Source organism: Semicossyphus pulcher, unplaced genomic scaffold, assembly GCF_022749685.1.
Source record: "Semicossyphus pulcher isolate SPU_LCO1_2020_fin unplaced genomic scaffold, fSemPul1.0.p SCAF_1, whole genome shotgun sequence".
NCBI lineage: Eukaryota > Metazoa > Chordata > Actinopteri > Labriformes > Labridae > Semicossyphus > Semicossyphus pulcher.
The window spans coordinates 13,639,645-13,662,802 of NW_027211603.1; the positions used below are offsets into that span (position 1 = coordinate 13,639,645).

At 42.0% G+C, this 23,158-nt stretch overlaps 1 protein-coding gene across 1 annotated transcript; it reads left to right on the plus strand.

Moving 5' to 3' along the window:
* The first annotated feature begins 6,499 nt into the window (after positions 1 to 6,499).
* cdh15 (cadherin 15, type 1, M-cadherin (myotubule)) lies at positions 6,500 to 23,147 on the plus strand. Its single transcript, XM_069657870.1, has 14 exons — positions 6,500 to 6,678; positions 14,354 to 14,521; positions 16,487 to 16,642; positions 17,079 to 17,223; positions 18,282 to 18,463; positions 18,548 to 18,676; positions 18,829 to 19,011; positions 19,593 to 19,837; positions 19,926 to 20,062; positions 20,143 to 20,373; positions 20,464 to 20,703; positions 20,849 to 20,997; positions 21,089 to 21,280; positions 22,395 to 23,147. The coding sequence occupies exons 1-14, from the start codon at positions 6,628 to 6,630 to the stop codon at positions 22,593 to 22,595; spliced, it is 2,409 nt and encodes an 802-aa protein (XP_069513971.1). The 5' UTR covers positions 6,500 to 6,627; the 3' UTR covers positions 22,596 to 23,147.
* Positions 23,148 to 23,158: the final 11 nt, after the last annotated feature.

Genomic DNA, 23,158 nt, shown 5'->3' on the forward strand with positions numbered 1-23,158 from the left:
TATGTATACGCATAAGTTCAGAGTGCATCTTTTTTTGCACTAGTTTCTTATCGCACCATGAGTCATAGGCTCAATTGTTCTGCTTGTTTTTACTCTTTACGCAGCCTGTGTGTGTTTATGTGTGTTGCTTTGTATATTTCTGTGTAGGAAACATAAAGCTGACATTTTACTCTGTGACACATAAGAGATAGAGAGAGGGGAAAGAAAGAGTGCAATGCATGTATGTGTGTGTGTGTGTGTGTGTGTGTGTGTACGTACTGAGGCAGACATCCACCCAGGGACAGTATGTCATCGATTGAGCTGCAGGAAGAGGCCTATTATCTCCAGCCATGGTTCAAGCGGGGGAGTCAAGTGTGTCATATGTGTTGGCTCTAATTGGCAACCCAGCCTGGTGGAGGCTGACTGGGGCGAAGGCAGAGCTGCAGTAACCCCACCACCTCCCGCTCTCTCTCTCTCTCTCTCTCTCACACACACACACACACACACACACACACACACCCTCTCTGTTTCTGGATATGTTACATTGTACTGCTCGAGGCTTTTTAGACACTCTTGTTTTTCTGCACTAACAAAGAAGTTAAAGAAAATGAGTTGAATGCAACATTCAGAGATGTTATTCTGACTTTAATGCAGAGGGTTTTGTAATGCATTGTTCTGTGTATCCTTTGTATAGTATAGCGACGTCTGTGTCTGTGATTGTTTTGCAGACTGAACTTTTATGTCTCACTGTTGTATTGTGAGTCAGTGTCTGCTGTTTTTCCGCTTAATGTTTTTTGCTCTCCATCCTCAGGGTCATTATTTGTTCTATTCTTCAGACAGATCTCTAACTAGACAAACCCTCACGTCTCGCAAGTTTCCTCTCTCTCCTCGCCCCTGCAGCTGAATGTTTACATGGTCTAACACTGCCCTCTGCAGGTGTACAGAGTCACAACATCTGCTGGAAAATAAAGAGAAAATAGGGCCATTAAAATCCATTAAGACATGATTTTTTTTTCTTGTCAATCTTTGGGTGAAAGGCCTAATAAACAATGAAGTAGATCTAATCTGCAAACCTGATAGAAGAATGGATATCAAGTGTAAAATGTCTCATTCAGTCGCCCGTCTTTAGTCTTCATCCTACGCTGGGATTGATTGAGTTTTTTTTACTGTATTTATAGTTTTTAGTTTGGTTTGTTATTTTCCACTTAAAGGACATTGTTTTAATATAACCATAGAAAGATGAGCCCTGATAAGATATTATATCATTTAAGAGTATTTTTACATCAAATTTGCAGCTTTGCAAAATTGCATCGTTCACTAACTGATGATGGCAGTTGCACCTACATGCAGATGTTATAATAGTGCTTTGCAATGCATTTCAGGGGGTGTTAGAGGTTTGGCCTAATATGTCTTTTACTTACAGCCTGTAGTACTTTACTGGCACTGAAACTGACTTCCTGTCGAGGTGGCAAGCATAAAATGTTGCCCTAATAATGACCAGATTTCTAAATTAAAGATATAAATTAGATATTAAGTGTCTTTACCATAAATAAAACGCAGAATTTAATGAAGATGTCTCATTAAACAATATTTTATGAACAATCCAGATGCCATTCCGTGAATTCTGAAGTCTAACAATCACTCAGTATATTTGCACATAAAGTGCTATTTAATCATTTGAAAACAATTAACAATTAGTGCTGCACGGTGGTGCAGTGGTTACAGCTAGAAGGTTCCTCGTTCGAATCCCAGTTTGCACAAAGTGGGACTTTCTGTATGGAGTTTGCGTATTCTCTCCACGTGCATGCGTGGGTTCCCTCTTTGTACCCTCCCACAGTCCAAAGACATGCTCATTAGGTTCATTGGTGACTCTTAATTTCCCGTAGGTGTGAATGTGAGCATGAAAGGTTGTCTGTCTCTCAGTGTCAGCCCTCTGATTGACTGCTGATCAGTCTGGGGTGTACCCCGCCTCTCGCCCAATGACAGCTGGGGCAGCCCGTGACCCTGAACAAGATAAGCAGTATAGATAATGGATGGATGGATTTTATATCATTGACCTTTATTTACATGGATGTTGATGACACTGTCTAAAAATAATGTTAAATCATCACCAGCAGATTTCCAGATGGTTCACTGCTATACCCATCATCGGCGTCAGTGACGAGGTGTGAAACCCAAAGCCTCCCACCCAATTCATCATTAGTAGTGTTACTGTCTGCCTGTTGAGCCAGACAGCCACCACCTTTGGTTCCTTATTTCCCGACCCATGGGGCTCCAGGCCTCATGTGTGTCAGAGGAATATTGTGCGGTGACTTGACTGCAGCTTCAAGAGCACCCAGTCTTTGTTATTATCGCCTCAGTGGGACTCTGCATGAACAAGCCTTTGAAACTCCTGATGTCATTTCGTCCTCTTCTGCTGGCTCTGGTCCTCAATCAAAACTCGACAATGTGGTGCACAAATGCAGCTTTCGCAAGTCCTCTTCTTTCCTTTATTATTAACTTGCACATTATGAAGTTTGTTGTTTGTCACATCCATCAATATGGAATGATAGGATCCATATAACTTGCTTTCCTGTAAATAAATAAAGGATAAAAAGTACCAATATGACCGCTGAGATGATTTTATATTGCTAAATGTTGCTGCTATTACCCATATATGTCACTTGATCTCATACCATGTCACTTTAGATTGTCACTTACGTCACCAGTTGTACAAACCATACCATATTTTATTTTATTTTATTTATATCTATTCCTTTTCTATTTGTACTTGCCTTATTGCTCCTTCTCTTTGTGCTGTTATCCCTTCTGGGGATCAATAAAGTACTATCTTATCTTATCTATCTTATGAGGACGTGTCCTTAAAGCTGCTCTAATGACTAATGTGTAAGTGTGTCTGTTTAACTTTTTCAACCAATTGTTTCCTATTCAGGGGCGGCACGGTGGTGCGGTGGTGGTTCGAATCTCGGTTCAGCCGGCAGGGGCCTTCACAGGGGCCCAGTAAAGTTTGCATGTTTTAGTGTCTATGTTGGTTTTCTCCCACAGTCAAAAAACATGCTCCTGGGGTTGACTGGTGACTCTAAATTGGCTGTAGGTGTAAATGCGAACGTTATTGTTTATTGTCAACCCTGTGATTGACCCGCCTCTCGCCCAGTGACATGCTCGGCTCCAGCTCCCCCGCAACCCTATACAGGATAAGTGGTGTAGATAATGGACGTTTCCTATTCTTGGCCCTTCTTCCTTCGCCATGCTCTCATCTCTTCACTTTGTCATATGGAGTTCATGCAAGTGAAAACATGCAATGGTGTATTTGGACCCTTTACTTTTCAGTAAAAGTATTATATATACCACTCATCCTGTTCAGGGTTGGGGCGGGGTAGGAGTCTATCTCAGCTGTCATTGGGCGAGAGAACAAGAAACTCAAGACAATAAAAAGTACCAAAATATATTTTATATCCAGTAGAATAGGAGATTCCATTCCATTTCCATAGAATAGAAATAGTCATTTAAAAACTTCCATGCTTCAGCTTGTCCATTACTCCAAGTATTTTGATCATCTAGCTGAGGTTAGAGTGAACTGTTATTTCTGCCAGCAGGGGGCAGCAGAGCGCTGTCTGCAACTGCAAATGGAGTTCTGCATTGCATTTCAGTTATTCTTTCATCTGCTTTGGACCTGCAGGGTCTTCTTAAGAAACACAGTGTAACCCCTTTTACAGAAAAGCTTTGTTTTGACTATCTAGCTACATTCTTGCAGTCCCACATGAAGTGTCTGCTCTCACTGTGGTGTGAGAGCCTGTTGTTGGTGAAGTGTGTGAGGGGGTTGAAGGAAGCGAAACATCAGGGCGGCTCCTGCCAACTGACTCTGCCTGAAATGACAGAGACAGGTGGTGTAAAATCACCCCTTTATACCAGGACCCTCTCTCACACACACACACACGCCAAACACATGCCGACACCCACTCAGCACGCAGTCAGCCTGCCAACACACTCAATTATTTCACTGCTCTACTTTCTAGCATGAGAGCTCCTAGACTGTAGCATCAACAGTATCTCTGACTCCTGCGAGAGTTTCATTTTAAAGTTGATTCCTTGTTTATAACTCCGGTACCTTATGTCCATGTTAGTCTTCACTCCTGGAGGTGGTGTCTGTCCTGCAAGTGAAAAAGTGTCTCAGTGGTGAGAGGGAAGCCAACGGCTCCAAAGTTGTTTTCTTTGTAAAGATCCATATCGACCTTTGACCTGTGAGCAGACATGCTGATGGGGTGTTGAAAATAACCGTGAGGTGATCTGGACTTCGTGGTCTAGTCCCCATAATGTTAAACACATATTTCAGCTTGTTGCATCTTCTTTAGAACATCTAACCAACAAAGTAAACTAACTTCACGTTTTATACGGTGGCCTACAAGGACAAACACGCTGCAATGGAAACAGAGTTCTATAAGGGCTGCAAAGTCAAATACACATTCAATGATACGAAACAAATACATTAAACAATTAAACAAAACTTCAATTTGTTTGGGCTTGTTCCTTTCTTATTATTTTTTCTGTACTTTTTGTGCGTTTTGGAAAAATTGGAAAACAGTTTTGAAGCCTCAAGTTAGGCTTTTTGACTGTTGCCATCTTGTTTTTGGCGCTTAAGGTTATTTGGACAAGACGATGCAGCTGGAAAGGAACAAGATGTTAGCAAACACTAAGGTATCAGCTAACATTAGCCTCCGTTTGGACATCAATGTGCATCTATTATTCGCAGAAACTGTCATATTATTTGGGGTGCAAATTTTGACTTAGCCTTGAAACTAAATTAACTTATTTAAAAATGATAAAAGTTGACCTCTTAGAGTGGTTATTCAGCTCACTGTGGGAGCGACTTGTCAATCACAAAGTCGCCACGCCCTAAAGCATACCCTTTTTTTTATTGTACTCCAAATGCTTGTTTAAGGAAGGATGTGTTTGAGACCATAAACTCATTAGGAAAATGTTTACTGAGGTAATAATCAAGTGAAAAGTAGGGTAACTTTCTCATACAGCTCTATAAAGTCATAGCCCCTGCTGGTCACTAGAAGGATTGCAGGTTTATAGCACTCCTTTAAGGTAGCCAAAACAACCTCCTCTGGCAGTGGAGGCCGTTTCCTCTGACAATCGTACTTCATCAGTCATGTCTGTGTTTCAGTCAAACTTTAAGCATCATGCACAACAACCTTAAGCTTTGACGTCTCCCATAGAGCATCATAGATCTTCATCTTCTGCTCTGACGGAGTGTCCAAAATAGCATAAGATCAAAGAGTTCTGTCTGAATGTTCTGAATGTGTGAGGGCACGACACTGACCTGCTGGACAGGGAGGTCACGTATGCAACCTTACGAGATGAAGGGTGATCGGGACGAGAAAGATTAGAAGAGAAAACAAGTGCTAAGCTACTGAAGACTGTTTATGTGTTTGTTTTGCTGACAAGTCTGACCTGTAAATGAACAATATGTATTTCTCTTTTCCTCTCAGTGTGGTAGCAACATGTGTCAAAAGACTCAAAAGAACAATGTGGATCTGTTGGATTTATTTTTTTTGGCAAGAAATCTGTAAAAAGTTCATATCATTGTCATCCATTATGTATACTGTTTATCCTGTTCGGGGTCGCCGGGCACTGGAGCCTATCCCAGCCGTCATTGGGCGAGAGGCGGGGTACATCCTGGACTGATCGCCGGTCAATCACAGGGCTGACATATAGAGACAGACATCCTTTCGCTCTCACGCAATTTTCACCAATTAATCTAACAAGCATGTCTTTGGACTGTGGAAGGAAGCCGGAGTACCCGGAGAGAACCCAGGCATGCACAGAGAGAACATGCAAACTCCACACAGAAAACTAGGAACTAGGAACCTTCTAGCTGTGAGGCGACACCACCGTGCAGCCTGAAGTCTGCACAGTTAAATTGAATTGTAAGCAAATTTAAAAGCAGTTAAACATTAAAAAAAAGAGAGTTCATTATAAAGAAATAAAAGATCATCAATAAATTAGATAATCTTTTAATTGACTAATAATTGAGTACATTTCTTTCAGTTTCTCTGGTGTTTTAAGTCAATGTAAAATGTAAATCTTTGTGTTTTCCATTGCTTGTAGTGTCATAAATTCTGACTTTGAATGTGATCAGGTTACACATACTTTTTTTACTTTCTTCTGTGTCACTCTTTCAAGCACCATTCTTTAGAAAATTGTTAAATAAAGTTTACACACTTACTTGGCTACTTCAAACTTGTGAAGACACTTTTTCTGTCTACACCACAAACAGCTGCCCTGCCTCTCTCTTCATCTCCCTCTCTCTCTCTCTCTCCTCGCTCTGTGAGTGACAGCACATGTGCTGGGGTACATGGGAGGGCTGCTGCTGAAATTCTAGCCCCTCTACCCCACGACTGTGAGACATACCCCGGCTATGGACAGGGAGGAGCTGTGAGAGACAGACGCTTGGAAAGAGGAAAGGAGGGAGACAGACAGAGTGAGACTGCAAGAGCAAGTGGACAGAGAGAAGGGAAGAGAGGAGCAGGTCAGAGTTGAAGAGTAAACCTGCACAGGAGCCCAGTTGTTAGCGGAGGAGCCTCTGATCTTTCAGTTAACAGAGGTCTGGTCCTACTGAGTTTCTGAGTGCAGGTAGAGAGGATGGCGGTGCGGATGTGGATGGTGTTTGTGTTGGGAAGTCTGCTCTGTCAGGTAAGAAAGATCATCATTTCTTAATGAACTTTATCAACTAAAATGAGCAAAATATGTTGAGTTTTTGAGCTTTGAAGTACTTTTTGTTTCTTGTGTAACATCCCGTGTAAGCTGTCGGTCAGGCCGATGGATGAAAGGAGACGCAGACTTTTTAAAAAGTTAAGGTTGTCATTGAGTTCAGAGTCTAATGGCACATTTGTCAACAAGTTTATCTTCAGTTGCTGATATAATTTGACCTTTGACTCTATAAAAGACATTGAAATATAACACTGCTCCTTCTGACTGCTTGAAAAATGTTACAACTTCATGAACCTATGGATTTAATAGGCTGCTGTAAAGGCTCCCAACATGCACTTCCCCTGCTACATGGATCTCGATTCATCATCAAAATATAAGCCTAAGACTTTTCACTTCCTGCCCCTTCAGAGTGTGATCTCAGTCAGAGAACTGCCCTTAGTCGCCCCGCTCTTCATATACACAGTTTATGCTACTACCTGAGTGATGTCTTCAACCAAACATCAACTGATTTCCATCAATAGAGGCGCTGAACCGGCTCTGCAATCAGAGGCTGATCTAAACATTCCATCCTGGTTGGAAAGAGGATGATGAAGTGTTGTGAGGAGGACGAGTCTCCAGATGTGTACAGAGGGCTCGGGGCATCATTAGTAGCTCCTGTCAGCAGACACTGTTGTGAGGGTTTAAAATGGATGACAACGTAAACTGAAATATCACCAACAGCACTTCCAACCCGCCATCAGTCTTTCTCTCTGTTTGGAGAAGTAATGGAGCCAAGGTTGGGATGGTGAGTGAGTGGGCCGCTAGTGATTCTTTAGGGTTGGAAGGACGTGCTCTATAATTCACTGTAGATGTGGCAAGATGCTTTAAAGCTGTGACAGGAAGTCTGTATGGCGAATTGATGCTGTTTATGTGGTTTAATTTCATGCCGAATATATTTCGGAGAAGATCAAAGAATATGTTGCCTCTGTTAAACATGGAAAGAGTGACACAGGACAGTTGGTTTGTCACAGCCCATAATAGATAGTCATATCCTCAGGACCTCAGTAATACTTATATTTAGGCTTTTGTATAACAACATTTTAAAAGACCTATAAACACTGAAGCCTGACCTTTACAGTACAGGATCCCAGTCACTCAGGCTGGCTCTTTGTGGTGAGGCTGATACGGGGTTAAATGTCAGAGGTGTTAAAAGTCCAACAACCAAAACAACAAGAAGCGGCTCTTTCCATTTGTTTACTGTCTTGTAATTGGAACAACCTGCACTACTAAAAATCAATCTTTGGTGGAGCGAATACCGACCCAGAGGAGGATTGATAGGTGGCCCTGAAAAGTTGATACCCTTTCATAGGGAAGAGCAGCATTAGAGGGCACCGCAATGACCACCAATCATCACAGCAAAGTGAGCTACTCAAACTGCTGTGAATCCAAGATGTCTACCATCTACCATGAAACAAACTTTCTAAAGCCACCATTCAAGACTACAGCAGCTGTGACATCAGAAGATATATTTTTGGCTGAATATTCCTTTAATGGGTGAATGTACATCATTCACTGTGGCCTTTGACACAATGTAAATGCCCCTCTTTCCCTCCATGTTGGAAGAGGAATAAATTCTATGAGCTAAACAGTTGCTAACTGCCCATGTCTGAGTAAGGCAGAAACAAAGAGAGACATTGATGACATGTTTTCAACACAAACTGTGCACCAGATATTCAATGCTTTTCCGAGTTTAACCTGCTGTACCACTGCACAAAATCCAAAAGATTACAGGCGGCCATGTTGGACAAATACACAAGCATTTTTAAGAAATTGGTAATCAGAATTGAAATTCACAGACCATTAGCAGCTGTCTGTCCAATCCAAAGGCTTTGCTCAGTGTCACCTGATAGCTTCCAGTTGTGCTCTTTTAATTTTCAGTGAGCTGGTACTGTTTTGAACTGTTGTTTTTCGGGCCTGCTGGGTGCATGTTGTGAGTGTGTGTCGGTGGGGGGGGGGGGTTTGAGTGGGCAGCAGCCACAGCTGTTCCCAGATGCATACGTGATGCCATTTGTCTCGCTCTGTAATCCCCCTCACGGAAAGACGAGCGGGCCGCTCCTGGACCATGAAATCGGGTACAAATCAAGAGTGTGTAGCAGCGTCCAGCTGGCGCTAAGGTCTCACTCATCGGAAACAATCAGTCAGAGGATTTAGAGTCTGAATCACAGGTCCTGCTGGGTACAGACACCTGAAGGCTGATGCACACTGACGAGGGTTTCAGACATGGACGAACAAGTGGTGACAGTAGGAATGGATAAGTTAATGAACCCATCGAGAGGAAATTATTTTGGGATCACAGTAGAATCTCATCACATAGCATCCTTTTAAAGCATTTTGTTTTATCATACATTGAAACATATTTACATTGATATGATTTCCACCTGTGTCCCAGCAGCATGTTATCAAATATACGTCCACCATCGAAGGGTCAAGAGAGTTTAAGAGCTTATGTTGACTTCAATGATACTGACAACAACACCAAAATTTACCTTTAGCATGACATGGTTAATGTATGTTTAAGAGGTATGTTCAGAGTGAATTTACTTTCCACACAGGCATTTAATGTTTTCTAATGTCCGAAGAGATTTACCTTCATCACCAAAAGAACAAAAGAGTTGTTGGTGTATCTTACGTGAAGTAGCCTTACATCGGTTATTGATACATTAAGAAGTAAATTAACAACCATCAACTGACTTTGTAGAATATTAAAATCCAATTTTAGGAGCTCTCAAATTTGTAATATAACAGCTTTAGGTGTCTAATAGCATCAGTAAGACTGTGGAAAGAGTGCGAAATAATTAACTAAAATAGAGAGAAGAAGTGGTCCCAAAGTAGAACCTTGAGGCACTCCTCTCAGCTGAGTAAGCAAATCTAATTTACACCCTTCCAAAACAACACATTGCTGTCTGTTTGGGAGGACTAATAGCATGAAGCTTTTTAAAAGGAAGTAAGCGTCCTTCAGGTTAAAAGCTTTGGTTAGATAAATAAATATTGCTCCTGTGAGATGGCCACGATGAGATGCAGAGAAAACATTGTAAGTGAATTTTAAGAGAAAGGTTGTTGTGGAAACGTTCTGATCTGAAACCGAACTAATATTATTGTTATTATAAAGGTAGTAATTAATGATAAATGCTTTTATACGAATACTTTTGCAATTCAACAGATAGTTTAAGTAGGTTTGTATTTATACTAACCAAATAAGTCATCGCCAACTTTGTGAAGAGGAGTTAGACGATTGGATTTTCAACTGGATGGCAATTTGCATGTGCATAGTGAAAGGTCAGACAATAGCTAATAATATGAGATGGCACTATAATTAATGCAATTTCCATCCATTAAGTCCAGGACGCCTGCTCCCTTTCCACAACCACAAATAGCATTGCAGACATCATTAGCCGTTATTGTATGAAAGTAAAATTAACCTTTGACAAGCTGAAATGAAACTAGGGGTCATGTGTCTCACACATTAAGAAGATTCTTCTTCATGCTCTATCACATAAAGATATTTGTTTATCTTCAATCCAGCATTTTGTTTGTCAGATGACATTATTTCTTATGTATTATTTCCATGTTAATGTGCCTATTGAGGTCTACTTTTTGTCTTAATGTTTTAACCTTGGTCAGCATTCCTAGAGCTCAGACATCTGCTCAAAGTTGGACTCACACTTGTAGTGGCACCATAAATAGGCCGTCAATGCCCATGCCAGGCAGTCATGACTTAGCAAAGAGTTGGGGTGTGGGACCAGTACTCCTGGTGGGTGGGTGACTGACTGGGTGAATGTCTAGGCCTGAGGACCAGTAACAGAAGTGACCAGAGGGACACCTGTGCGACCTCCAGCCCTGTGGCCGGAGAGACTGTCAGGAATGCTGTTGGCTGGACAGTCTTTTCTTGGGTTATATGGGGACTGTTCTTCTCACACATACCTGGAGAGGAGACACTCAGGCCAATAGAGCTTTAATACAGAGAAGAACAGAGATACATACTCTTCTACCAAGCTACAGTTGCAACATGTGACAAGTATTTTCATTGCCATGTTAAAACTTACATACGACAGTATACATACTTTTGCTCTCCAAAGCCATCATCATGGAGGCAGAGTCAGACTTTCTCGCACTCAGTAAACACTCCTCAGCAGTGAGTGCTTAACGCTTCTCACTGTGAGGGCATATCATCCCCAAACAAGCTGTCCATACTTCTGTGAGGGCCTGAGGTGAAAGGCCAGGCTGTAAAGGTTTCTGGGAAAAGCCTCTAAAACAGTTAATCTGTATGTGGTGTCGTCGCTCAGCCTGTCAGAGAAGGAACTCTTTGGTCTAATTGGTAACAGGATACTTTGGTGTTACTGCATCCCGGTCTGCTAAAAACATTATGACACAGGCAGACACTCTGTGGAGCCAAGATCTAAAACACAGTTTCCTCTTAAGTTCTGAATGAAAGGACAGGACAAGATTATATAGGGTGTTCAAAAGAAAGGAGGTGTAAGCTTTATTGACTATCTCTTAATGTTTTACATTATGGAAAAGCTATTAATTTCAGCATTTCAACAGTGTAGTTCAATACAGTACAATTGCAACTGTAAAGGTGGTCATGTAAGTCCATCCAACTAATAAAAACATGTGTCAGACCATTACTCCAGTAGGCACAGCTTTAAGGATTATTTGCATTCATCACGGTTGTTTCCAGGTTCCTTCTGCCATTTTAAATCTGTGGTATGATGTATAGATCAACATCGATACTCAATACACGAAACAGCATTTCCATAATCGTATTTAAATTGTTAGAAATAGAATGATCAAAAATATAAATCATTTAGTATCACAACCAACTTTTTAAAATATGCTTGAGCCAGTGCAGTCTTTAGCCCAACGATGGGTTAAATGGTTGATTGTCCTCTCTGTTGGTCCAACACTTTGTCCATCCATCCATTATCTATACCGTTTATCCTGTTCAGGGTCGCGGGGAGGCTGGAGCCTATCCCAGCTGTCATTGGTTGCTAGTCAATCACAGGGCTGACACACAGAGACAGTCAAGCTCACACTGAGTCACCAATTAACCTAAGGAGCATGTCTTTGGACTATGGGAAGAAAGTTGGAGTACCCGGAGGGAACCCACGCATGCACAAGGAGAACATGCAAACTCCACACTCTGAACCAGGATTTCAGCCTGGAACCCTCTTGCTGTGAGGCGACAGCGCTAACCACTGTGCCACCGTGCAGCCTCACCACTTTGTCCAAGACTCAATTACTTAGATTACTCTTTGTTGCTTTCCTTTTTAGACTGTTTGCCTTCATCTGAGTTTCAAATGTTTTTTCTTTTTCTTTGGATTTTCACTTATTTTTGAAGTTGTATCTGTAGTCATCAATCTTTTCTTTGTTTGTTCAGCCATAGTAGATTACTGTACTCGCAATGATTACAGAAACCGGAAGTGCAGCTGCTTAGCTCCGCCTACCCTCTCTGACAGACCAACCACTGCTGGGTGATGGAAAACGTGCCACTAACTGGGCGCCGCTTGTGGTTTTTTCTGCTGATCTCGCCACGGACACCAAGTCTGTAATAATACTATACACTGAAAATGCAAAGGCCTTCATCAGTGGGCCATAGGCTCAATCACCATTGTGTTACCATTTTCGGCGATAGATAGTGACTTAACAGACATTTATTTAAATGAAAACATTCAAGATTGTTACTTTAATGACACGTCTCAACAACTATTAGATGGACTCACATGGCATTACACAGATGATCCCAAGATGATGCATCCAAATGACTTTGATCATCGTTCCTCTAGTTTCAGTTAGAGTTTTATATTTGTGGTTTTTGAGTAAAATGTCTCGACTATTATTGGATGGATTGTCGTTAAATTTGGAACACACATCAATGACAGCACAGGATGAATTGTGATAACTTTGGTAATATGTTAAACTTAAATCAAGGTCATACATTTGCAGTTCAATATTTTGGTTATTGACCGAATCCCTGCAAAACAAATGACATCTCCATCATCCTCAGTCATCCAGTTGATTTGTTACAGCACCTCACATCCCTATTTTCTCGTTATATGTAATGTTTACTCTGTAAACCGTAACACATTCATTCTTAAACTACATTTCATGTTTAATATATTCTAAATACTGCATGGTGCTCTGGAGACGAGTTGTGAATTGTGTTTTTAACTTTTATGAACTTGCACTGACGCTCCAACTGGTCTGCACCTCAGTGTGTGCGCGTTCTCACAGTTGCTCGCCTGGATATCTACAAATCAGGAAAACTTAGAATGTGTTATATTTGGAGACACAACTGTGATGCAGGTGCTACTGATGCTGAGGTTAAGTGACAATGCAGAATGTGTGCTATGCCCATGGAGCTTTGAGATCACATTAGTGTGTAACTATATGCTCGTCTGAAGTATGGAAGTGGATAGCTATCAGGATGAGTTTGTGGTTGACACGATCTGCTGGTATGTGAGAGTAAACATCTCTGTGCATGTGCAGATGACTAAAAAAAGTTAAATAGGTAGAGGTCGAGAATATAGACCGGTCTAAGTTTAGCGTGCCCTCTGACTCGGCCTGCAGATGCCAGCCATGGTTGCCATTTTTCCCTGCACTGTTGAACAGCATGCCAAAGGATCAGTGTATCAGATCACCCGCCCAGGAGACAGGGCAGGGATCACAGGCCATCAATATTTAGTGTGAAAAATGTAACGTACTAGCTTTTATATAAGTTGATACATCCCCATTTATTTCTGGTCCTATGGATTATGTCTTTGAGCTGTAAAACATATGGGAACTAATGTTGAATCCAGTGACATTCCCACATAAAAGAAGGAAGCTACTAGCGGAAATGTGTACATGATTGTGCGTGGGAGGGTGTTTTGTTGATGCACAAGCATGTATGTCAGCCTGTGTGTGTGTGTGAGAGAAAGCATGTATATCAGTGTGTCTGAGGAATTCCTGCAGCAGAGCAGATCCGTAAGGTGACCCCAAACTCCCAGTCAGGTGCAGAGCTGAGCATAAAGGGGAATTTGTGAGTGTGAGCGGGAATGCGGGTGGGAAAGCACAGGATCTAAATCCATAGTCGACAGCTGCTGTGTGAGTGTGTGTCTCGCTGTGTGTGTGCTGTGCGTGGGTGTATTTGTGTGAACGTAGCTAAGACAGCAATGTGGTGAATGAGGGCTATGAAATGAGCGTGAGTGTTTGTGTTTCCTGGTCCTGGGATGAATTTGCACCCAGATCAAAGCAAGCTGACAAAGACGCGTATTAGGGAGTGAAACCTGAAGCTGTGCCCCGGCTTCCCTTCTGCCCTGCACAATCCCATGGATCCCACAGACAGCCTCAGCGCTACAGCGATCACACAGCAATTCCATCAAGCCACAGGGAATGTTATTGCACTGAGGGAGACTCTTGATATGGTTTTAAACAGCTGCAAATATCTATAATGACATAATTTGCGTCATCCAGGAAGGGAGTAATACTGGCATCAAAAACTACACTTCATGTCCAGTTTTTCTAGGAAACATTAAAGCTCTTTAGCCGATAAGTGTAATGCAATGTGTTTTCATGTTTAATGAATTCCTGTCAGTATGAGTTTCTTTAGAGAGTTTCATGCTGTGGTTGTTTTCTGTAGGCGTGGACCTCTGCAGAACCTCAACACAACGAGGAAGAGCTGCATCCTCGAACCCTTTACCCATGGAGAAATCAAGGCAAGGGAATGATCAGGGTGAAGAGAGACTGGATCATCCCTCCAATCAGAGTGCTGGAGAACAGCAAGCAGGTCCCCGAAGACCTTGTCCAGGTAAAAATGTCAAATCATTTCTGGTTTAAATGTACTTAAAGTATTAGTTAACAAGGTTTTTAAGGTGCCCAAATATACAATGAAACCGGTTTTGCTATAGCGGAAGTCATTCATCCTGTGCATACTGGTCTGTAAAAGATCCCTTATATCTGTAAGTGATGAGGGACACAATCCGCAGTGAGAGCATTACATACAGCTTGAGATCCGGAGTCGCAAGCCAAGAGCGTGATGGTTGGCAACACAGCTGCTGCAAGGCTTCAGCAGTCTGAGAATTACAAATCATGTCTTCCAAAGTTACAGTTTGTCACGAACAACATTCAAGCTTTTTGCCACTGACAGTTTCCTGCGGCTCTGGGGGGAAACACTGATAATGCCTCTTTGTTCTCACATTTTTCATACACGGTTCACATTAATAACAGGCAAGTTTTCAACTCAAATTCTATTTTAATCTTTAAAACTATGGGTTGAATTCAGACATGGGTAGGCAAAAGCAGGCTACTGACTACTAGCCAGGGACGGTCGATTTTGTCGGCTGAAATTACAGCTTTAACTAGCAGCCTTTTCATAAGTAGCTAGCTAGATAATTAAGCTAACATCTCTGGCTGAACGGTTGTAAAATTAGAACTCAGTGTCTGAAGGTATCTTAAATATACACTTGATACATTGTATGCCAAAGAACTGAGGCTAAAGCTACATGTCCCAGCCAAAAACCTCAGCAGCCGTTATGTTTCCAGCTGATCATCCATGAACATGTAATGCCTTGTTTTTGTATTGCAGTGTAGACAGTACCCCCGTTTAGCTGCTAAGCTTTTGATTTGGAAAAGCATAAAGTTTCTATACGCTCTCTCGTATTTCCAATCACAAGAAATGAGATAGCTATTATAAGCTAATAAGACTGCCAATAGCAGGACAAATATGTTGGTGTTAGCTTAATGCTTTGAAACAGTAGAGAGCAGCTCCAACACATGAGGGACAAATATTATACGGTCAATTTGCTAGTGGTGAACTAGCATGTTTTTATATAACTTAAAAATAATCTATAATGACCTGTTTCTTAGCCCATGAAGAAACGTTGCTACTACCATGGATAGTAAGCTTGTAAGCTAGCAGCTAATGTTTGCAGCTTACATTTGAGCAGATGAATACATGGTTGAATTGGATGCTTACACTTTAACACTTGAATTTTTGGTTTTGGAAAGGTGTAAGAAAGAGACACCACCATCTTAACTCTTAATATCTGTCTGATACTGGTCCATTTACATCACCCCTCAGCCATTCCTAGTTTCCGTTGCTAAAGGCTGAGCTAACGGTCAGTTTTGGCTGGGAAAGCAAAAAGACAGGCGCTAACTTTTGAGAGGAGTTTATGTGATAATTTTACACATACTTGAAATTGAACTGCTATAAAAAAAGGTTTAGTTGTGTTTTTGTCTGAAAACGAAATCCTTATCATGCAAATGCTTAATACGCTGAGGGCTGACTATGTTTTATTCTATTCAAGACTGTGTCCATCTATACAATAGTGAATCAGTCACACTATACAGCCATGCGCTGTTAGCTTTAATCTTCACCACAGATGATTATACAGAACACAGGTCAGTGTTTAAAAGACATGTGAAATGTAAATGTTGTGTTAAGGCTGTCACAGACGTGTAGTTAGTGTATAAATCTTACAGTACAAGGAGAAATATTGAGCCTCCTTTATATGGTGATGAAAATGCAGAACAGACCATGTGTCAAAGAAAGTGAATGCAAAATACATAAAATATAGGCTCCTTGCTATTATTAGGTCAGAATCTCATTTCCTGCTGTAAGTCAAAGGCCTCTCTGAGCTTCAACACTCTTGTGTCGAGGTCCCTGACTGTCAACATACTCACATCTGGTGTTACGACATGAAGTTTACAATCTCCCCTCCAACTTCCCATGAGGTTGTGATGATAATCAATTTTATCTCCTCTTTCTGTCTAGATCAAATCGGACAAAATCTTCACTGGTGTGGTGATCTACAAATTAGAGGGACCGGGGGTGGACCAGGAGCCAAAGAATCTGTTTGAGATTGATGATAAAACAGGAATAATCAGGAGCAAACGGCCGCTGGACAGGGAGAAATACAACAGCTTCACGGTAAGAGAGCGTTTATGGGAGTAACTTTATAAACTACCCTGACACTTGAAATGTGTGCACAATAAGCCCAAGTACTTAACACAAACTGCAATGAGACCTTACACACGAGACCTTACACGTGTTTCAGAGCGTAGGCCCATGCCTTTTCTTAAAGCATATATCAATGTCTCAGACACCAGCACAAACAGCCAGAGGTCACTTTCCAAGGGCCTTTATGGGCAACTAGGGAGAAACTTCAGAGTGTTTCTACCAGATGACTGGTGATGTAATGTTCAACCAAACATCCTGCACATTTCTTTCTGCCATTCCGAGCATGTGTTGTGTACATATACCACAAATACCCCAAGGAATATGTGAGATTGGTGGTAATTCATTGTAAAACGACGATTGTGGTTTTCATTAAGCAACATCTCTGTGTGTGTTTGTGTGTGTGTAGCTGAAAGCCTTCGCGCTGTCCCCCAGTGGAGAGAGACTAGAGAACCCGACCACCATAGAGATCGTGGTGCTGGATCAGAACGACAACAGACCTGCTTTCACCAAGAGCCAGTTCATCGGCTCTGTCTCTGAGTTCTCAGTCCCAGGTACGAACATGTATTACATAATGCATCACAAACTTTTCTTATCTTTTTGAACCAAAACTTTGCAATACTCTTGTAGCTGATATTATGTTTATAGCTTGTACGAGTAGCTTATACTGTTTGATAGCTGTTTGTTTCAGTGTCATTAAAGACTTAAAACCATACCAAAACCAATCAAACTGTTTGAAGCTGCTGCTGTTTAAAATCTAGCTGTAAGCTACCTTTCCAATGCTATGATCAGACAGACCAAGTTAGCGTTTAGCAGGTGAATATAGCGCAGCATTTAGCAGCTAGAGACACCAGATTTTTCACTCAGAAGTTGGAGGAGCTCATGCCAGAACTAAAAGCAGAATCAATATCAAGATCCATCCATCCATCCATTATCTATACCGCTTATCCACTTCAGGATCGTGGGGGGGGGGCTGGAGCCTATCCCAGCTGTCATTGGGCGAGAGGCGGGGTACAACCTGGACTGATCGCCAGTCAATCACAGGGCTGACGCATAGAGACAATGCTCACACTCACACCTGCAGGCAATTTAGAGTCACCAATTAACCTAACGAGCATGTCTTTGGACTGTGGGAGGAAGTCGGAGTACCCGGAGGGAACCCACACATGCACGAGGAGAACATGCAAACTCCACACAGAAAGGCCAACTTCTTTCGAACCGGGGTTTAAACTGGGAACCTTCTAGCTGTGAGGCAACAGCACTAACCACTGCTCCACCATGCAGCCACCAATATTTAGATTACATGTGTAAATTAGCATATTTCTATAAGCTTAAGTTTGCCAGATCAGATCAAATATGTTTACGTTCACAGCTTGTCTATGCGTCCTCCAAGTTGCCAAAAAATCAGTTATTGCATTCTTTAGATCCGAGATGGGAATCCTGTAAAAAATTAAGTATATTGTTCTCACCTTTGACCTTATAATAAACATTTAAACATTTAGTTAAGTTTGACATTTGTTCAGCAAAGTCCTGAGGCCTCAGCAGCAGTCACACATCTGTCATTTATTCTGATGGATCTTTTTAGCTGACCAGAGCTTTTGATTCTTCACAGGCACATCCGTGATGTCAGTGTCAGCCACCGATGCAGACGACCCAATGACAGAAAACGCTTATCTAAGCTACTCCATCATTGGCCAGGAGAGCTATCCAGCCAACGCCGTTACCAAGACCATGTTTGGCATCAACAACGAGACAGGAGCCATCTACACTAGAGACGTAGGCCTGGACCGAGAGGTAATAGGAGGGTTGAGGTGAAGATTATTGCATGTCTTCATATGATGTAGTTCATTTCACTAAATGTGCTGTATTCTGTCCTAGGTGGTGAAAAGTTTCCAGTTAAAGCTGCAGATTGCTGATATGGGCGGCATGGGGCTGACAAGCGAAGGTGTGGCGATCATACATGTGACTGATATCAACAACCACATTCCACAGTTCAGCCCTGCTTCGGTGAGTCTGACACAATATATAATATTTATATTTTCACCTAACTTAAAACACCTCACCATTAATGATTGATAAGGCATTTTATTATATATGATGAGCCTCATTTGTCACACAAGCCTGAATCTTTTGATCTGTGTTTTGTTTGGTGCATGCAGTATAGTATGACAGCTGTGGAGAACCAAAAGGACTATGAGCTTGGACGGGTGAATGTGACAGACAGAGACGATCCTGGAACAGGAAACTGGGAGGCCAAGTACTCCATTTCCAACGACCCTGACGGCTACTTTGCCATCAGCACGGATCCCGCCACCAACCAGGGCGTCCTCACAGTGGTGAAGGTACAGACTGCTGATCTGCTGCTTAAGGAGCGTGAGGAAGGGGTGGTGGTGACCATCACACATTTTGACTGAATGCTGGAATGACTCTGGTTTCACTCCTTTATATTGGATGTTAAATATGTGGACAATTTACAGAATTGAAACAGTGTGAGGACAACCCTCTGTTCAAAAGACAGACTTGCAGGATAGGTTTCCTGGAGAGTGGCAAAGACATTTTATTTAAGAAAATTATGTTATGTTGTTATTTTTAAATTTCAAATACATTTCCATGAAAGGGCTGCTTCATTAAATATTTATTTTCTATTGGAAATGTTATTCTGTGGGTGCTGTTGTTCATAAAAATCAAATCAAAATTGCAGTGAGGCCCTCAGACACAACTCAACAACACCCTCTAGTGGTTGAGTTTTAAACTACAAGCTCCTCAGACAAACACACTTACCACCTGGATAATTTGTAAATTATATTGAAATAACTGAAAATTACACCTTTGTTATACATACTTACACTTTTATTTCACCAACCATAAAGCAGTGCCGTTTTCCTCACTTCTAAAGCATTTTCTGCTCTTCTTTGTTGTGCAGCCGCTGGATTTTGAAGCACAAAGTGAGTACGTCCTGACCCTGACGGTGGGAAATCTCAATCCTCTGAGCAACAAGGCTCCAAACCTCCCAGTGAGCACTGCGACAGTGGTGGTGACTGTTGTGAACCAGAACGAGGCTCCACATTTCAGGGAGGACCCCATACAGATCGTGGTCCCTGAGTCTGTGGTCCCTGGAACTTTACTGAAAAGCAACATCGCCTTTGACCCTGATAATTCTCACCTGAGGTATGACGCAGCAACAAAGAGGAGTATGCAAGTAAACCTAGTGGATATTTTATGTGTCTGTAACTCTCCTTTCTGCTCTGTGTGGCAGGTATGAGATTATCAGAGATCCTGATAGGTGGCTGAGCATTAATGGAGATACAGGAGACATAAGTGCCAGGAGAACCTTTAACATGCGCTCCCCACATGTTAAAAACAATATCTACAATGCTGTGGTCAAGGTTACAGGTCAGTTTATAGTTAAATAAATAAATATATTCTATTTATACAAAGAATTGTTGTAACTGTGTACTTAAATCCTCCTGTAGATGCTGATGGTGTGTCGACCTCGGCCACGGTGCTCATCACACTGAAGGAGACCAATGACTTCCCCCCTCAGCTCTTCCCTCTGAGCGGCTCTGTATGCAAAGATGCAAGCCGGACTAGCTCCGGTCTGGTTTTGTCCGCTGTGGATGAAGACCTTGCTCCACACGCCGCACCCTTCACCTTTGAAATGCCCGTAGATCTGTCAATCAACTGGACCATCATCCAAGTCAACGGTAAGGAGAGCGCATCAGGGTTGAGGATCGATCGAGAGGAGTCCACACCTCGTGAATCTCCTATAAACTCATATCTTTCTTTGTGTTCAGATACTCATGCTGTGCTTCACCCCCTCGTGGAGCTGGAGGCAGGGGAGTATGCGGTCACAGTGTTGGTGTCAGACTCGGGCAGCCCGGTTCTGAGTGCTTATGCTCAGGTCAATGTCACTGTGTGTCCCTGTGACTCGTTTGGAGACTGTAAGTCTGAGGCGGGGGCACTCCTGGGATCCAGTGTGGGAATCAGCTTCATCGCTCTCATCATCATCATGGCCTGTATCGCTCTCCTACTGTGTAAGTATCAACTTGAACCAAGAAATCTTGTTTCAGTAGAGAGAATATCTGGCATATTAATTGAAAAAACACTTAAATTGTAACTTGATAACCGGATAAACACTAATTAATTACTTGTTGATGGTTTCCCTCTGTTTGCCTGCAGTGCTGCTCCTCCTGGCTGTGGCCGTGACCACCTGTGGGAGACGTCACCACATCAAGAAAGGAACAGGTCTGCTTGTCGGGGAATCAGAAGACGACATCCGCGACAACGTCTTCAACTATGATGAGCAAGGAGGGGGTGAGGAGGATGAGGTACGGATAGCTCTGAAAGACCTTGTGGTATTTAAAGGATGCAGTTTGCTCATGCAGAGTCAATGTGTAACCTCTTTCCCCCACCTCGCAGAATGCCTTTAACATCGACCTGCTATGGAATCCCAATGATATGCCTTCGACACCGGGGCCCTACTACCCAGGGACTGGTGTTCCTCGAGGCAAGCAGCCTCTCAGGAAGGATGCCCCTCAAAACCTGCCCTCACCTATCTACCCTCGGAGGCCTCCTGCTGATCCCACTGACATCGAGGACTACATCAATGATGTGAGAGGCTTCTACCGTGACCATTTCCCCCCTAAAACTCAACTAAAATGTATTTTAAAGGCACAAACCAGAGTTAATTGTACATGTAAGGGTAACACCAAAATTGAGAAAATTGTGCCCATAGCTTTAATGGTGATCAGTTTGAAAGACACAAAATGTTTTTCTTCATTGTCACAATTATATTAAGGGAAACTCAACCCATTTACATATCAAAGTCTGACTGATGGCCTCGGGGAGCAGAGCTAAAAATAATTGTGTAAATCTTTTTGTGGCTATAGAAGGAACTGTGCGATGTCTGATAAATTTAAACTACGTTTAAAGCTTAAACATAGTTTTAAAGTTTAAAAATGAAAGAAATCTGGTGGTGCTGAGAAGTTAGACCTCTGAAGCCAGCTCCTCATCTCAGCTTGAGGCTAGTGGCTCGTCACTATGACCAAACTGTCAGCTTTGACAGGTCTCTTTTTAAGAGAATGCTTAATATAAATTAAAACGTATGTTATACTTCAAAGTGAAAAAATGCAGAAGTGTTTTTACAGCCCTGGGTAAAGTCTGCAGGTATAACTTGTTAGTAGTCTCTCTATAGCCCAAAATCACCTCTGGTTCTGTCCCGGGTGGCAGCCTGCTGGAGTCGCTCCTCGTCGCCTTGTGTCTTTTATTTATTGTATTTGATATATTTTACCTTCTTTTTTATGTTAGTAGTTTGTTCACTTTTTTGGCTTTAAAAAAAGATGGGGCCCCGCACTTTCTTTCTCTCTAATTTTTCTACGGGATTAATACAGTTCTATCTAATCTTAGCCTAAGGGGCAAAACCTGGGACAAAACAAAGTTTCAAACCTTGAGTAAAAGTAACATCTTAAACGTGAGAGGGATAAAAGTTTGTTAGTTGTTAATTGAAAGACAGTGTCTTAACATAGGCAAGATCATATTACCAGAGTAATGTTACTGAATGAAAAAGCTTTAATTTGTAACAGACATTATCGCATCCCAGAGATTAGTAAGACTGATTTATGTTAGTTACAGTTCCACTTATGTATATTTTCAATTGAAGCAGCATTCCCATGATATTTCCTTTACCTTTTATAAACTTAAAAACTCGTCATTTGTCTTCCCTCAGGGTCTGGAGGCTGCAGACAACGACCCTAACGTGCCTCCATACGACACAGCTCTGATCTATGACTACGAGGGAGAGGGCTCACTGGCAGGCAGCCTCAGCTCCATCGCTTCAGGCAGCTCGGATGGAGACCAAGACTACGACTACCTCAACAGCTGGGGACCACGCTTCCAGAAACTGGCAAACATGTATGACCCACGTTAAGGTGGGCAGCTCCCACTGAAAGGAGAGCTGTGTGATTCAGCAGCAGTAAGGGACACAGGACATGCCTCAGGTGTTTTAGTCCGAGATTTGCCAAGGAAAAATAGATGCTATGCAAAACCATGGGCCTTAAATCCAACGTGCCTCGGGTTTTATTGAGGATTATTTGGACACTGGTGACAAAATGGCTTGTTGCAAAGTTTTCAGGAAATGTAAATGAGACAGGGAAGTTGTGTGTCGTCATTAGCAACCAGGAGGAAAGGAGCAGCTCGTGCTGAGAGGCAAACAGAATGTGTGTTTCAATGGTTGTTTCTTACCCTCAGACTTGGATTGCACAGTAATGCTGCATAAAACAAGCCTGAGATTTGGAAAACAAAAAGGCTATTAAATGTGTTTCTTTTTTATATAAGTGATTATTTTATAAGATTAATTTTCTTTGATATTGATTTTGATGTTTTTGCTCTTTGATCATAAATCCTCCATTCCAGCCTCTGCTCAAATTCTTGGAAACTCTCAGCAAAAAACATTACACAACAAAACACACTGTCTCACAACACTGTGTAGTT